Source organism: Gossypium arboreum, chromosome 5 (genome assembly GCF_025698485.1).
Source record: "Gossypium arboreum isolate Shixiya-1 chromosome 5, ASM2569848v2, whole genome shotgun sequence".
Classification (NCBI taxonomy): Eukaryota; Viridiplantae; Streptophyta; class Magnoliopsida; order Malvales; family Malvaceae; genus Gossypium; species Gossypium arboreum.
The window spans coordinates 13,062,763-13,078,870 of NC_069074.1; the positions used below are offsets into that span (position 1 = coordinate 13,062,763).

Genomic DNA, 16,108 nt, shown 5'->3' on the forward strand with positions numbered 1-16,108 from the left:
CCCAAGCAAAGAGTTAATACACTTGACTTTGTCATTATCATACATATGGGCTTTTTACTCTTTACCTTGAGCTGGATGGACAAATGCTCAAATCTAACCATTTGTTACTTGGCTCTCTTGCCTTCTCAAGGTCAATTCTTTGTGCATTTTTTTTTTATTGAGATAAGAGAAAAGCTTATAGAAGCTTGTTGAACAAAATGGAGTATTTGTGCTCTTGTGAGGAGAGTCCTTTAAAGGTGTCTATGTTTATTTATTGTGTTTATTTGTGAATTTTTATGTTAATTCGAGTTTGAGATTATGTTATTTATTATATTCTAAATTAAAGCCCAAAAATATCTAATTTTTGTGTAAATAGTAGTTACACAAAACTTTATGAATGTTCCCTTTCACTAAGAATTGATAAGCAACATTGCAAAAGTAGACAATCAAAGACAACTCCTATGCATGCTTTGAAATATGTTTTACAAGTAGTAGCTTCAGCAATAGCGATAGCAGTCTTTATTATTGTAAAAAGAGGTGTAAATAGACCACTTACTGCAGATTTATATTGCCTCTAGAAATATGGACAAGAATTCAATTCCCTACACTGAACTCTACAATCAAACTTGATAGGTTTAGTGAGTTTATATTCTTTTTCTAGCAACTTCTTTCTTTGAGCGATGTATGATATTTACTTCGACTCTATATAAATAAAAACAAAGAAAGCAAAGAAAAAAAAAAAAAAACAAGAATCCATTGTTGTCTTTGTTTTATATTTGGTGAGAAGTAGCTGTTACGGATATGATACTTGCATAAGAAGGTAAACGTTTTAAAACGCAGCAAGACCTGGAGTTGAGTTTGCCGATCAATCTGTCTTGCATTTCACTCCTTTTACGTTTATAACTCACTATCACCCACTTCCTTAACGTTTATTTGAATTCTTCCATCTTCCCTGACGTTCTTATTTTATCAACTATGCACCATTTTCCTCCTTGCTTATTCGTTTACCAACACCTCAATCTTATTTAGCTGAACTCATATTTGTCAATGAGTCTTCGTAAGAGAATGACAAGTACAAAAAAATAGTAAAATTGGCAGGTAATGGATTGTAAGAGTTCCTTGGTATTGTCATCTAAACATTAATTTCCAACATCGAATTTCTTCAGGTTTTCAGTTTATCTTATGTTTCTTATTCATGTCAAAAACAAGGAATGAAACTCCGTTGAGAGAAAGAGACAGTTGCATTGAAGTTTACACAATGGGAAAGCAAGGATCACCGAGATGTGCACGCCCCATCTTGCAGAATACTAACTCACTTTTCAGTACAAAAGATTATCATATTAGAAGCAGTTCAGATTTTTTGAGGGCCAGTACTGATCCTTCTATCGGGAGGAGAATATTAGGGGGAGATAACTACTGGAATTCCAAAGTAGTATTGCTCCATGGTTTGAAAGATAATTCTGGAAAGTTTACTCCTTGCAAGGGTGTTTATGTTGGGAAAAAGCATACATGGCTTCGCCGGAATGTGAAGCCAATTGCTTTCATGTTGGTGTTGATGGCTTTTCTGTTCTTACTTGATTCTCTGATGGTGTCAATTTTTGGTTCAATAAACCTTCAAGGCAGTTCACCTACAATACCCTCCGATGCCCGTGAGGTATGATTATTGTTTGCAATTTAATTTGAGTTCTTCTCATTTCCATCCTGGACTCCAAATTTGGAAGTTAAACAGATTGATGAATCAGTAACATCAGGTTTAGCAGTATTAGCACTCAAAGAATAAAAGTTTTGGTCTTATTACTTTCTAGGATCCGGGATGGTCATGGAGTGTTAAGGGAAATAAAGGATCCGGGTAACATAGGCTAAAATGAATCCTTATCGTTATTAATCATTGTTTCAAATTTATGCAATGAATGCTGAATTGACACCAATTAGTTGGTATGCACTTCCCTACATGTATGCTAAGGACGATAATGTTGTCTCTATTCATGAAGAAAGACCAACGGTTCAGATGTATGGCAGGCTTCTCAAATTGGCTTCCATGGTTCTTGCAGAGGTATGCTTCTTAATTTGTATATCAAGCGCTTTTAAATTTTTTTATATCACCTCAAAGAACTCAAGATGAGCTAATTTTTCACCAAAATTTAAAACTTTTCCTTGAATCCAGAAGGAGTTTAAGCAAGAGAGTGTGAACTTTTGGAACGAACCTTACCATCAAGCATCCAAATGGAAGCCCTGTGCAGATAAAAAATATCGAACAACCCCAGGTAAATACCTTGCTTTGAACTTAATCAACTTATAGCCAAAGTATCTAGTGTTTGCTAGCTGATAATGACATTTTATAATCTTTGGCAAAACAATGTGAGACTGCATAATAACAAGGTTTTATGGTTAAGTCCTTTCACTTTTTGTTGTTGAGACAGGGAAGCCTGATAAAAGCAATGGCTATATAATGGTCAGTGCAAATGGTGGCCTTAATCAACAAAGAGTAGCTGTAAGTTTCAATTTGCATGGCGATCTTCTTTTCATTGTTCATTAGGAAAGTTTAACAGTGATTTCGGTGAATAAATTCACCTGTGAGTTCTTGAAAGATAAAACTATGTGCCAAAAAGTTTCATCCCGAGGAAATTGCCAATAGCCTTACTGTTGCTTTTTTACTTGCATTATAACAGATTTGTTATTGTTGTCTGCAGATTTGCAATGCAGTAGCCGTGGCATCTTTACTCAATGCAACTCTAGTTCTTCCTAAATTTCTTTACAGCAATGTATGGATGGATCATATGATACGAGTAACTCAGCCCAATTCAAAGGCCATAATAGAGATGAGTTTAGTTTTCCTCAAGGCCCAATTACGAGATCCAAATCCACACAAATAAAGTCAAAACTCAACTTAGTGGTTCAAGACTTTATCACGAAAAAAATTCAAGAAGAAGAGTTGAAGTTTCAAGACAATAAATTCTGGAGTAATGATGAATTAGAAGAGACTAATTATGTTTTTGGGCTAAACTCTCAATCTATGACGACAAGCCCATGTGGAAAATGCTAACAAGCTTAAGCATTTCACTTCAAGAACCCCAATTGATCTTACAAGCTTAGACATTTCATATTGGGTTTAAGTTTTAGGCTTAATTTTTATTATATATAAGCACAATATTTTGTTTATTAGCTCTTATTATTTTGTTATTATTTTATTCCGAATTTTTATAATTATTAAGTATTTTAAGTTATTTAGGAATTTTATGTTAACAAGAAAGTTTAGTTTAAAACTACTTCTTGTTTAGATTAAATTAGAGTTCTAGTATATTTAGGAGTTTTATTTAGATTTATTTATCTAGCCTATATATAGGCCTTTGCATTGTATCTGGGGGACAATTGATTATTATTCTATTTCTCTTTTGAGTTAATAAATTCTCTTTGAGTTTTTTCTTTTCAAGAATTTCTCTTGAGTTTCTTTTAGAAGAGTTTTAATAATCTTTTTAGATTGTGGGGATCATCTTCAAACTTTTTCTTGCCAAGGTTTTTTATCTTGGAGGGAAAATTAGAGCCGCTTGAAGGGGGTTGTGGATTCTTCGTGTTTCCAAGGCTTCTTAGGACTTCTACACGCCACGTTCTATCTTTCCATTTATCTTCTTTATTCACTTCTGAATCCTTGATTTATTATTTGTTTTAATTATTTTATCTAACTTGGATTTAATTTCGTTTCGAGTTGTGTCAAGAAAATCCAAGTTTCTTTCCTAACATCTAGAGCCCTAAGTCAAATCCGCGACTTTGACAAACTTTACGATCCGCTTTTGCGTTCATCCTTCTCAACCTTTATCATTTGGTATCGATTTGGGCGTTTTAGGTGTTCTTTTTTAAACGATTTCTAGAAAACAACCTCAAAATAAATTTTACCCCTACGTTTTTAGAAAAATATTTTTCAGTGGGTAAACGATTTTCAAATGATCTAAAATTTTGTATCCTATTTCTTGGCACTATTTTAAAGTATAAAAAATATTTCCCACAAAAAAATGATAAAAAAGTACAAAAATAAAATACTGAAAAAAATAAAAATAAAAAAAATTCTGTGGGTTGAATTTTGTGCGAAACTTTCCAGATCAAATCTACATTATTTAAGGAGGCTTCAGTTTAAATTTTGTGATTTTTGGAAATCGGAACACCTTGAACGAAGTTTGTCAAGTTGCTTCGCAGTTTTTCGGGTTTTCGGGTTTCAACAATTTTCATTGACTCTTAGCTTTAAGTATTCATTTGTTTTCCTTTTTATTTGTTCCTTATTCTAACACTTTCTTGTTTCTTGTGTTAGTAGGTTAAAGCACGTTGCATATTCCTTCATCCGTGCAACAAAATTCTTTGATGTCTAAGCACATTTTGGACTCATAGTGCTATTAGGTTTGCTTTGATAGTTTGATTCTAAAACATCTTGATTGATTGATATAGACACTTTTAAAAGACTCACAAGATTAATTCTTACCTCATTGAGAATTTTTTTTTTTGAGTGCATATAGGTGAGGTTTGCTTAATTTTTTCTTTTGAAGTGTTGTGCTTTTCCAGGCTTTCACTATGACTCGTGACACTCGTGCCCGTAAAAACCATGATGAGATACCATCTGATGACAAAGAACAAGATGTTACATTGGAGAATATTGTGGGGATGGTAAAATTGCAACATCAACAATTGAACGAGGTACGTGATACATTTGAGACCTTATTTGGGTAAATTTGTGGTAGTATATTTTGATGATATTCTGATTTACTCAACTTCTTTAGATGACCATGTTTTTCATGTTAAATCAGTTTTGGATATTCTGCGAACTGAAAAATTATTTGCCAACCTTGATAAATGCACTTTTTGTTGTGATAAACTAATCTTTTTAGGTTTTATAGTAAGTGCTCAAGGTATTCATGTCGATGAGGACAAAGTAAAGGCAATTAGAGAATGGCCCACTCCTAAATCAATTCCCGAGGTGAGATCTTTCCATGGTTTAGCAAGTTTTTATAGACGCTTTGTGAAGGATTTCTCCACTATTGCTGCTCCATTAACGAGATTATTAAAAATCATGGGTTTTAAATGGGAAGAAGTTCGGAAAAGGCTTTTCAAACTTTAAAGGATAAGTTATGTTCTACTCCGGTTCTTAAATTACCTGATTTTTCTAATACTTTTGAACTTGAATGTGATGCTTCAGGTATTGGAATTGGTGCCGTGTTGATGCAAGAAAAAAGGCCAATTGCATATTTTAGTGAAAAACTGACAGGGGCACAATTAAACTACTCAACTTATGATAAGGAGTTGTTGGCATTAGTCCGAGCTCTACAAGTTTGGCAACATTACTTGTTGCCAAATGAGTTCATTATCCATACAGATCATGAATCCCTCAAATGGTTAAAGGGACAAGGTAAGTTAAGCAAGAGACATGCTCGATGGGTGGAATTCATAGAGACATTTCCATATACAATTAAGTATAAAATAGGTAGAGAAAATGTAGTTGCTGATGCCTTATCTCGTAGATATTCTTTGATAACTACATTAAATGCTAAAGTCTTAGGGTTTGAACATATAAAAGATTTATACTTAAATGATATTGATTTTGCAAATGTTTTTTCTAATTGTGGGAATGGTGCCTTTAACAAGTTTTATCTTGTAGATGGGTTTCTTTTTCACCTAAACAGGTTATGTGTTCCACAATGTTCAATGAGAGAGTTATTAATTCGTGAAGCACATAGTGGAGGCCTCATGGGACACTTCGGTGTCGCCAAAACACTAGATATTCTACATGAACATTTTTATTGGCCGCACATGAAAAAGGACGTTGAAAAGGTCTGTTCTAATTGTATTACTTGTAAACAAGCAAAATCTAAGGTAATGCCTCATGGACTTTATACTCCTTTACCGATCCCTTCTTCGCCATGGGTAGACTTATCTATGGATTTCATTCTTGGTTTACCACGAACAAAAAGGGTCGAGATAGTATCTTTGTTGTTGTTGATAGGTTTTCCAAGATGGCTCACTTTATTCCTTGTCACAAAGCAGACGATGCTACACATGTGGTGACTTGTTCTTTCGAGAGGTGGTGCGCCTACATGGGATACCTCGCACCATTGTATCGGACAGAGACGTAAAGTTCCTAAGCCACTTTTGGAAAGTATTGTGGGGTAAGCTTGGTACAAAATTATTATATTCTACTACATGTCACCCCCAAACAGATGGACAAACTGAGGTAGTCAATCGAGTCTTAGGTGCTTTACTACGAACTGTTGTGGGTAAGAACCTTAAAAGTTGGGAAGAATATTTGTCATTTGTTGAGTTTGCATATAACCGATCTATTCACTCTACAACGCATATTCCCCATTTGAACTTGTTTATGGTTTTAATCCACTAAGCTGTACTTGATCTTGCACCATTGCCTATAGAAAACATTTCTAGTTTAGACGGTGAGAAGAAAGTGAATTGGTGAAATCCATGCACGCCGAAAGCAAGACAACGAATCGCCAAAACAAATGAAACAAGCGCCAACAAAGCTAACAAGGGCGCAAGCAAATTATCTTTGAGCCCGTGGTCGGGTTTGGGTCCACATGCGAAAAGAGCGATTTCCAACTAAACGCAAAACAAAATTGAACCCACGTGGCGATGGACCTTTTCAAGTACTCAAGCGCATTAATGACAATGCATATCAAATCGACCTTCCGGTGAGTATAATGTTAGTGCCACTTTTAATGTCGTGACCTTTCTCCTTTTGATATTGCGATTCGAGGCGAATCCTTTTGTGGAAGAGGGGAATGATACGAGTAACTCAGCCCAATTCAAAGGCCATAATAGAGATGAGTTTAGTTTTCCTCAAGGCCCAATTACGAGATCCAAATCCAAACAAATAAAGTCAAAACTCAACTTAGTGGTTCAAGACTTTATCACGAAAAAATTTAAGAAGAAGAGTGAAGTTTCAAGACAATAAATTCGGAGTAATGATGAATTAGAAGAGACTAATTATGTTTGTGGGCCTAAACTCTCAATCTATGACGACAAGCCCATGTGGAAAATGCTAACAAGCTTAAGCATTTCACTTCAAGAACCCCAATTGATCTTACAAGTTTAGACATTTCATATTGGGTTTAAGTTTTAGGCTTAATTTTTATTATATATAAGCACAATATTTTGTTTATTAGCTCTTATTATTTTATTATTATTTTATTTCGAATTTTGATAATTATTAAGTATTTTAAGTTATTTAGGAATTTTATGTTAACAAGAAAGTTTAGTTTAAAACTACTTCTTGTTTAGATTAAATTAGAGTTCTAGTATACTTAGGAGTTTTATTTAGATTTATTTATCTAGCCTATATATAGGCCTTTGCATTGTATCTGAGGGGACAATTGATTATTATTCTATTTCTCTTTTGAGTTAATAAATTCTCTTTGAGTTTTTTCTTTTTAAGAATTTCTCTTGAGTTTCTTTTAGAAGAGTTTTAACAATCTTTTTAGATTGTGGGGATTATCTTCAAACTTTTTCTTGCCAAGGTTTTTTATCTTGGAGGGGAAATTAGAGCCGCTTGAAGGGGGTTGTGGATTCTTCGTGTTTCCAAGGCTTCTTAGGACTTCTACACGCCACGTTCTATCTTTCCATTTATCTTCTTTATTCACTTCCTGAATCCTTGATTTATTATTTGTTTTAATTATTTTATCTAACTTGGATTTAATTTCGTTTCAAGTTGTGTCAAGAAAAATTCAAGTTTCTTTCCAAACATCTAAAACCCTAAGTCAAATCCGCGACTTTGACAAACTTTACGATCCGCTTTCGCGTTCATCCTTCTCAACCTTTATCATCCTAGGTCTGAAATCCTGTCTCATACAGTAAAACTTATCTTTTGGCTCCCTGTTAATCACATTTTGTTCTTGCCTTAAATTTCCGTTCAATCAAAATAACAAGTGGTTTTCAATGGAAAACCAGCCAGTTCGGTGACATATATCAAGAAGACTATTTTCTGCGCATCTTGAAAGATGATATAGATATTGTAAAGGAACTTCCTCCACATTTGAAGCCCTTAGATATTGAAGCCATGGGTACCCTAATATGTAGTCTTCTATTTTCAAATACATTGCATTGAATGCTGTTCTTCATTTCTCCGAAAATCTAAAACCTCTGATCTTGCTCTTTCTTATTTTGTTGAACTCAAAACAGATTACTGACGCAGATATAGTGAAGGAAGCAAAACCGGATGATTATATTACCAGTGTACTTCCCCTCCTGCAGCAGAATAGAGTGGTTCATTTTCTTGGATTCAGCAATCAACTTGGCTTCGACCCATTGCTTCCTCACCTCCAGGTCTTTGACATCCCTTGCACGTTTATATCTCTTTTCTCCACTAATTATATATCATTTCTATGAGCCACCAAAGCATGACTTTGTATATCATTTCTCCACTAATCATCGCCTGATGCGCTTTGCTACATTGCAGAGATTGAGGTGTAAATGTAACTTCCATGCATTAAAATTTGTGCTGAAAATCCAAAAAGTTGGGTCACTATTAATCAAAAGGATAAAGAAATACTATGCTGCACCTCGTCAGTTGGATAAACAACTGCTAGGAGATTTCGCACCCGGAATTTCCCCCAGCATAATGTTGCAAGAGGCCCATCCAGATATCTTGCCTTACACTTGAGATTTGAAGAGGATATGGTTGCATATTCCCTATGTGATTTTGGTGCTGGAGATTATGAGAAAAAGGAACTTGAAGCCTATAGAGAGGTCCATTTTCCACTGCTCATGGAGCGCTTAAAGAACTCAAAGTATGGCCCTACCTTCCCTTCGAGGCCTCTTCCATTGTGATTTTACGTAATGTTGTTTCCATGCACATATTTAGACTTACTTGATCTGTTCTTTCTACTGTTGATGCTTGTAGGCCTGTTTCTCCAGTGGAATTGAGGAAGCTGGGGAGATGTCCATTGACACCTGAAGAAGCAGCACTTGTTCTTGCTGCTCTGGGTTCCAAGCCTGAAACTTATATTTATCTTGCAGGGTCTCACATATATGGGGGAAGTTCCAGGATGCAACCCTTTACCAGTTTGTACCCCAACCTAGTGACAAAGGAAACACTGCTCACCTCCAGTGAACTTGCTCCCTTCAAAAACTTCTCTTCTCAGGTATTTTAGATTAGACAGATTTTCTGTCAGATTTCTAACATGTTTAACTTACAAATGCCAAAGCAAAGCCTCCTTTCATAAGCAATATTTTAGTTTGCTATTCAAAAACATGGGAAAGTAAAATTTTGCCTTGGATGCAGCTAGCAGCATTGGACTTCATTGCTTGTGCAACTTCAGATGTCTTTGCTATGACAGACTCTGGAAGTCAACTATCGTCTCTGGTATCTGGGTTCCGAACTTACTATGGTGATGGGCATGCTCCAACCTTGAGGCCCAATAAGAAGAGGTTAGCCGCAATTTTGTCAGAGAATAGAACCATAGGATGGAATACTTTTGAAGATAGAGTAAGAAAGATGATCGAGGAAGGTCAAAGAGTACAGTTGAGGGGCTCTGGTCGAAGTATTTATCGACAGCCAAGGTGCCCAGAATGCATGTGCAGATCTTAGTAGATGATTATCAGGAAATGTGAAGATCAAAGGCCAGACATGCCAGTTTATTGCAAAGTCACATTGGCATCACTTTCTCTGCATTTTTTCTTTCATGATTACTTCATTCCTTTGATTTAAAGTGTTAATATTCAATAATTTTGTATATGATTATTCAAGATTTCTTCATCATGTAAGTTTACCGGATTGCTAATTAAAAATGCCTAGAGAAGAATTATGGTTGATTAGATATTGCCATCATACAACTAATGTTCAAAGCAGATCAATTTTGCAAAGTCACTTTTGCAAACAGTGTTCAAAGCAGTAAGCCCTTTCTAACATTTAACCAAAAAATTCTTCAACTTAACAACTAATGCTTACTAAGTGCGACGAACAAAAAGAATTGGATTAAACCTGAATAACCCAAGCCAAATATACATATAACAGATCACGGGAGAGAGGTAGCTGCAGTTTCTCAGCAATGGAAAACACATGAAACTCTGTTTCATTCTTCAGGCTGTGATCATCAGTCATCACATATCTTCTTTCTGGAAAGAGGATGCTTTTCCTTGAAGCACTTTGATGACGAATAATTTATGATGGTGGGAAGAAACGGTTAAGGTTGAAAGGGAGTGTGTAAAACTCTTCATTCCGGCTATCTCCTTTAAATGTCCGGAATTTAACCCACCATGGCATTCCTCTATCTCTGGCACTGTCTTTGTAGTCTAGTGTATTGTCTAGGAACACAGCAACAAGTAATGCGACAGTTGGAGAGGAAAAGAATATGGTATTAAGGAAATCATTGAACTGCATGAAAAAGAAAAAATGTGAAATGTTACTGTTATGTTGATTAATTAGTAGAGGAGGTGAATAACTAGAGACTCACCCAGCTGCCTCTCGTATGAGCAGGACCATGAAGAGCCTTGGCAGTGTATTCTCTGAAGTAGTCAGGAACAGATAAACCTAAGAACAAGGCAACGCCCACTATAAAGAGATTCCTCATGGAGTTCATGTTCGTAAATTGCAAGAACGACAGCCCTACAGAAGCTGAAAGAAATTGGAACTATAGTTAGAAACAAAGCAACAGCAAATAATGGTACTACAAAAGGGATATCGGTTAGACAGGAATGAATATTATTGTGATACTCACCAACAAGACCAAACAAAACACAATACACAGCAGCAAATATGGTAAAAGGTATTGATGCAAACAAAGCTCCGAATTTTCCTGCACAAGTTACAGAAGTTGATATAAGAAGCTATGACAGACAGATTCCAGAGATTGCCGGTCTAAGTAAATTGTCACTCACCTAATATTGAAAAAAATATCATAAAGCCAGCTGAGATTTGAATGACCCTCCGGCTTCCAACACGAGTGCTTCCAAGGAGCCCCACGTTTTCTCTGTTGTTTTTCGTGGAATTAGTATAGCTGCATAAGATAATTTTCATAGATAGAAAACAACAATACTTACACAGAGACTGTTGAACCACTCAGTGTTCCAAATAGTCCATTCAAAAGGATCCCAATGCCCTGCCAACCAATACCACGACTAAGAACATGAGCTGGAGGGGGTGTCGCACTTGCTAGACGTGAGGCGGCCTTGTAAGCTCCGGTTGACTGCCAAAGCAAACATTATTAGTTCTCAGTAAATACAAAATAATAATGTATTCTATTTATTTTCTAGTTGAAATGTGCAATACCTCAATCAATGAGACTAAAACTGCAGCCATCATTCCAAAGGCATGTCCAGCATCAAAAGTAGGAGCACCCCATTGAAGAGGATAAGGTATCTTTATCCTGGTTGAACAAATTTCAGACATTTCAGTCAGAAAAGATAACACAAAGAATCTTATTATTCAAGTTCTATTCTACCCTCTCTTTCTCTTAATTTTTAATTATTTTACGTCCTTCAGTCATTGTGCATAAGATAGTCAACTAACGAGGAACAGCTTTAGTACCAACCATGGAGCAGAAGAAATGAGGTTGGCCTTGTCAGTTCTGCAATTCAATTGGGTTAATTCCGGACGATGTTTGTAAGCACCACTTGCTGTCAAGAGATGAGCATATGCCCATATCACTGTGATTGATATAAGGAGAGCAAACCGCTCCAATATTGGTAGTTGTTTTGTCAGAAAATTCTTCAAGTACTGTTTTTGACACAAAACATGATCAGATATATGGTACATTCGTGCACAAAACCATATGCATTTTGAAACAGATTATGAATACTTTTCAGATGAATTTGGCCCCAAATTGGTAAGCAAGTTAAAAGACTAAATCATTTGGCATATGGCACTGTACAAGCACTTCATCTAGCAAGTGCCTTTTGCATTTCCATTTAACATAACTCCTTTTTTTTTTAAATTAAAAAAGAATCATTATGTACCTGGGAGAAGGCTATAAATAGAATAAGCATTGGAATGCCGATTTCCACACAGCGACCGACCTAATAAGAGCGTTAATTACAAGTTATAATTACATGAGTGATAAGACAAAAGTAAATTTTCATTAAAGAATTCAAAATAGCATCATAGTTTCTAATTATACCACAGGGAAGCCTCTGTCAAACAAGCCAAAGCCCACTAGTGCAATGACTGGAACCATTCCAAGGGGGCTGAAGAACCTGAAAAAGAAAAAGGTAACTCATGTCGAAAGTTGTTTAAATTTTATTTCCTGAAATTTGAGACAAAATCTTCATTTAAGATTAAAATTGCACCTGGAGCAAATGGCCCACATCTGACTGTATCCCAGGATAATTTGTATGCTTGATGCTACTATTAATGCACCTTGGACAGCTCTCATAGTGTTTAGAAATCTCTGCATAATGCATACACATAAAAAGACCATCTAATGAACCACCACCTCATGTTGTTTGATTTGAAATACTAGGTGCCACCTTAGGGAAACTATGAACTGCCCTGATGTTTTAGTAACAAAATATATGCCTCGAACCAAAGTTTTGTTTTGTTTTGCTTTGGCCACATAAGAGAGAGAGGCTTTGGTGCACCACTGTACCTTGCTTATAGTTTCTTGTACTTATTATAGTCATCAATAGTCAATACAGCCAAACAGTGTAAGCAAGAAATGGATGACAATTCACTGACGTGACTCATTTGAAGACAACGGTGCAAGCAAGCGTTACAAACAAAATCAACAACACTAAGGTTTGGTTAGTTAATGAAAAAGAAACACCGACTGGGCAAGGGGACCACACAAATATTGACCGTAGTCCTTTTGCACAGGAAGACTGAACTTAATGAGGAAAAAAAAGCAACTGTTACAAAGTAGAAGATTGAAAAAATTGCACTAACCACGTGATTGTCCTCGATACTCATCAAGGAAGTATCGTGAATTATTGATATAATGGGAACCATGAAGGCATAAGACCCTCCAATCACGGTAGGCAACCGAGTTCCGAACAGTGTTTGTAGAAGTGTATTAATCCCTTCAACAAATAGTAGTGTCTGCACCACTCTTACTTTATCACCCTAAACCATCAAATGAGGGAAATAGATCATGTTAAATACAGTAACAAACAATCAAAATTCATGTTAAACATATATCTTTTTGCTTTGTGGGTGTATGAATGGGAAAAAAAAAAGGAAATGCAGAAGAATATCCCAAGTTCAGAAAGAAGAGAATCAACACAATTCGAAGTGACATACATCAGTCCCACCCATCAAAGGAACAAGAAACGAAGGGATCATCACAGCAGTTCCTAAGGCCAAAATGTAATGTTGAAACCCCAAAGCGATAGCCTCCCCTGCTCCCACAAGCAAAAGTGAGCGTTACAACCCACAGAATAAAGGTGAAAAAAAATCTTTTTTTAAAGAAAAAGGACACACCCCAAGAAGGATTTGAGTCAATGCAGTACTCCAGGCCTTGAAGTTGGTCCATTGGTGGGAAGCTAATTTCTTCAGGTTTTGGAGCTGCCATAGCTTAACCACTTACTTTCTTGCCTCAAAAACTCAAAAGGGTAATCACCAAATGAAAGAATCAACAGGTAAACTCAAAACTGAAGCCAAGAACAAAAAGAAAGAGAAAGAAACAGAGAATGGAGTGGTAAAAAGATTGTATAGAGACTAGAAATGTATAAGTGAGAAAGCAACGAAAAATGAGGCAGTTTGCCGCCCACTAAAAAGCTTTTTATTTTCCTGTTCTCCCACAGGCTTCACTGTCTTCTTGCTTGCTCATCCTTTTTGATTTTTATATTTATATAGAAAAGGTGCCGTTAACTTTTCTTTTTCTATTCCGAAATTACCCCTTAAGCAACCTGCCAAACTTCATATTACCGTTGGTCTTATAAATTAATTTTTACAACTCAACTTCTTAAATTAATACTTCCCTCCTTTAGTTATTCATAATCGTAATGCTAAATAAATAAATAAACAGTTTTCATTTTGTTATTATAATTATAATTTAATTTAGATTATGTGATATAAAAAAATTAACATCAAACTCAAACCTCTCAATTTGAGATTTTTAAGTAATTAATTTGCAAAATATTTTAGATAAATATTAATCCAGTAATACATTTAATCTTGTTCTTGAAAGGAGAGAAAGGAAAAAGAAAAGTAGGGACATTTTATAATTTATATTTAGTCAAAAAAGAAAAATAAATAGTGGATGATGTATGCAGTGAAGCTTTTGCTTAGAATATCCATCTCAATTCTTATCCCATAGTGGCTACTTTCCTACCATTTTGGTACCATGTCTTTCTTTTATTTTACTGAATTTATGGTTAAGATGAAATTATTATTATTTTAAATACGGTTCTGATGTGGTAATTTCATCTTAAACTTGCTTTTTGTTTCATGATGCATGACAAAAGCATTAAAGCTTCTCTGTCTTAAATAAAATTACTTAATACTACTACATCCTAGTACAGTGAATAAAGAAAAGGGGGGAAAGTGAAAATGAGCAAATAGCCAATAAAAGAAAGAGGGCAGACAGCAGGAGTCTGACTAGGCCCCAACGTGTGCAACAGCAGCCGCCCTCCAACGTCTCTAATCTTTGATGCCAACACAATTACCACAGATCCTTGAGCCCATCCCATCAATTTATTTTTTACATATTGCAAATCCATTTCCTTACCTTTTTTACTAATTGATACAAATACCAACATTTAACAATATGAAAAAGGAAAAAAAAATATTAAAACAACAACATTTTGAGTTGTTATTATTATTGCACATATATTGCCTTAAAGGATTAAAAATGAGCGGATTGAAAGAATCAAAATATCAAATAGAGATGCAGCAGTAATTCAAATAGGGACAATTACATCGAACCAAAAAAAAAAAAAAAAAGATACAATTACTCTGCTTTCCGACATTATATATATTTAATATTGCAATTTTCATGTGAGTCGTCAATCTCTGGGGGAGAACTGGACAAGGACAGGACAGCACACCAGGCTTTATGTAATAATAATATGTACAGCTAGTCAGTGATGATATTAAGCCACCTTCCTCTACTCTACACTTTTAACATATCGTCGCTTTTTAAATACGACATACACTTAAATGTATGTTTACTGTTCACATATGATATCTACGTTGAGATGGTCGAGTAGGTTTAAGGCGCTAGATTAAGCTTTTGGTCCGAAAGGGCGTGGGTTGAAATCCCACTTTGCTCTGAGCAATTAAATTATATAGCATTTTTAACTTCAACCATGGTTTTGCACTAAGGGTGTTGTATTGTCATTTGTTGAAGCCTTAAAAGGCTACGCCCAAGAATGCTGTCATTTACTTTTTAACAAGTTGGGGCCTTGAAAATCCATCACATTAGGGCCTTAAAAAACCTTATGAGGCTTCAACAGAAACGATATTGAGCCATTGTCGTTTGAGAGTTGCTTCATTGGCAGTCACACATTAGCAACTTGTTGCCTTAAGAGATGTTGTAAGTCAATTTTAACCCATTTACACCAAAACTTAATTTAACTTTACCTAATCCACCAAAATTAAACCCAAAACTCAAAATTTTAACTACCCAAAGCCCAATTTACATCAAAACCCTAATGGCCCAAACCCTAAGCCCAAATCAAAATAAAAAAAAACCCTAGCCCACAACCTAAACTTTTCTCAACTAAATCCTAGCCTTTGCCACCACCAACTTCACTAGCCACACTTGCTCCACCACCAACTCCACTAACCACACTTGCTCCACCACCACTTGTACCTACAAATGAAGACATAAACAATAAAAAATATTTTGTAAATGGCTAAATAAGCCTTCTCATATTTTGTATTTAGGGGAGGAAGAAGTTTTGGGGGAGAAAGTTATTGTAAAGGATTTTTGAGAGGTTTTTTTAGAGTAATCAAGGAGAAGAGTTATTGTAAAGGCTAGTTTTTGGAGAGGCTAGTTTTTTTTTTGGAGATTAATCAAATATCAAAGCAAAAGAGGTTTCTTGGTCTATTCTCGTTTTAAGTTCTTTGTTTGCTTATTGTTTTCCTTTCAGTTTTATTTTGTTTCTTTTATACGAAAGTAAAAATAAAAGGAGGAAGCTTTCCCATTTTTACCGAAAAAGTTTTTTTGAGGTCCCATTTAGTGTCTGGTGTATAATCGACCAGATG

The 16,108-nt window shown here is 35.4% G+C and overlaps 1 protein-coding gene and 1 pseudogene across 1 annotated transcript; one reads left to right on the top strand and one right to left on the bottom strand.

The window, feature by feature from the left end:
- Nucleotides 1-845: 845 nt before the first annotated feature.
- Nucleotides 846-9,553, top strand: LOC108451259 (O-fucosyltransferase 8-like; annotated as a pseudogene).
- A 200-nt stretch (nucleotides 9,554-9,753) lies between these two features.
- Nucleotides 9,754-13,725, bottom strand: LOC108450153 (nucleobase-ascorbate transporter 2). Its single transcript, XM_017747653.2, has 13 exons — nucleotides 13,379-13,725; nucleotides 13,199-13,296; nucleotides 12,845-13,021; nucleotides 12,250-12,350; nucleotides 12,081-12,156; nucleotides 11,920-11,979; nucleotides 11,496-11,680; nucleotides 11,234-11,330; nucleotides 11,005-11,150; nucleotides 10,843-10,934; nucleotides 10,683-10,760; nucleotides 10,419-10,579; nucleotides 9,754-10,339 (listed from the first exon to the last, which is right to left on the bottom strand). The coding sequence occupies exons 1-13, from the start codon at nucleotides 13,467-13,469 to the stop codon at nucleotides 10,127-10,129; spliced, it is 1,575 nt and encodes a 524-aa protein (XP_017603142.1). The 5' UTR covers nucleotides 13,470-13,725; the 3' UTR covers nucleotides 9,754-10,126.
- Nucleotides 13,726-16,108: the final 2,383 nt, after the last annotated feature.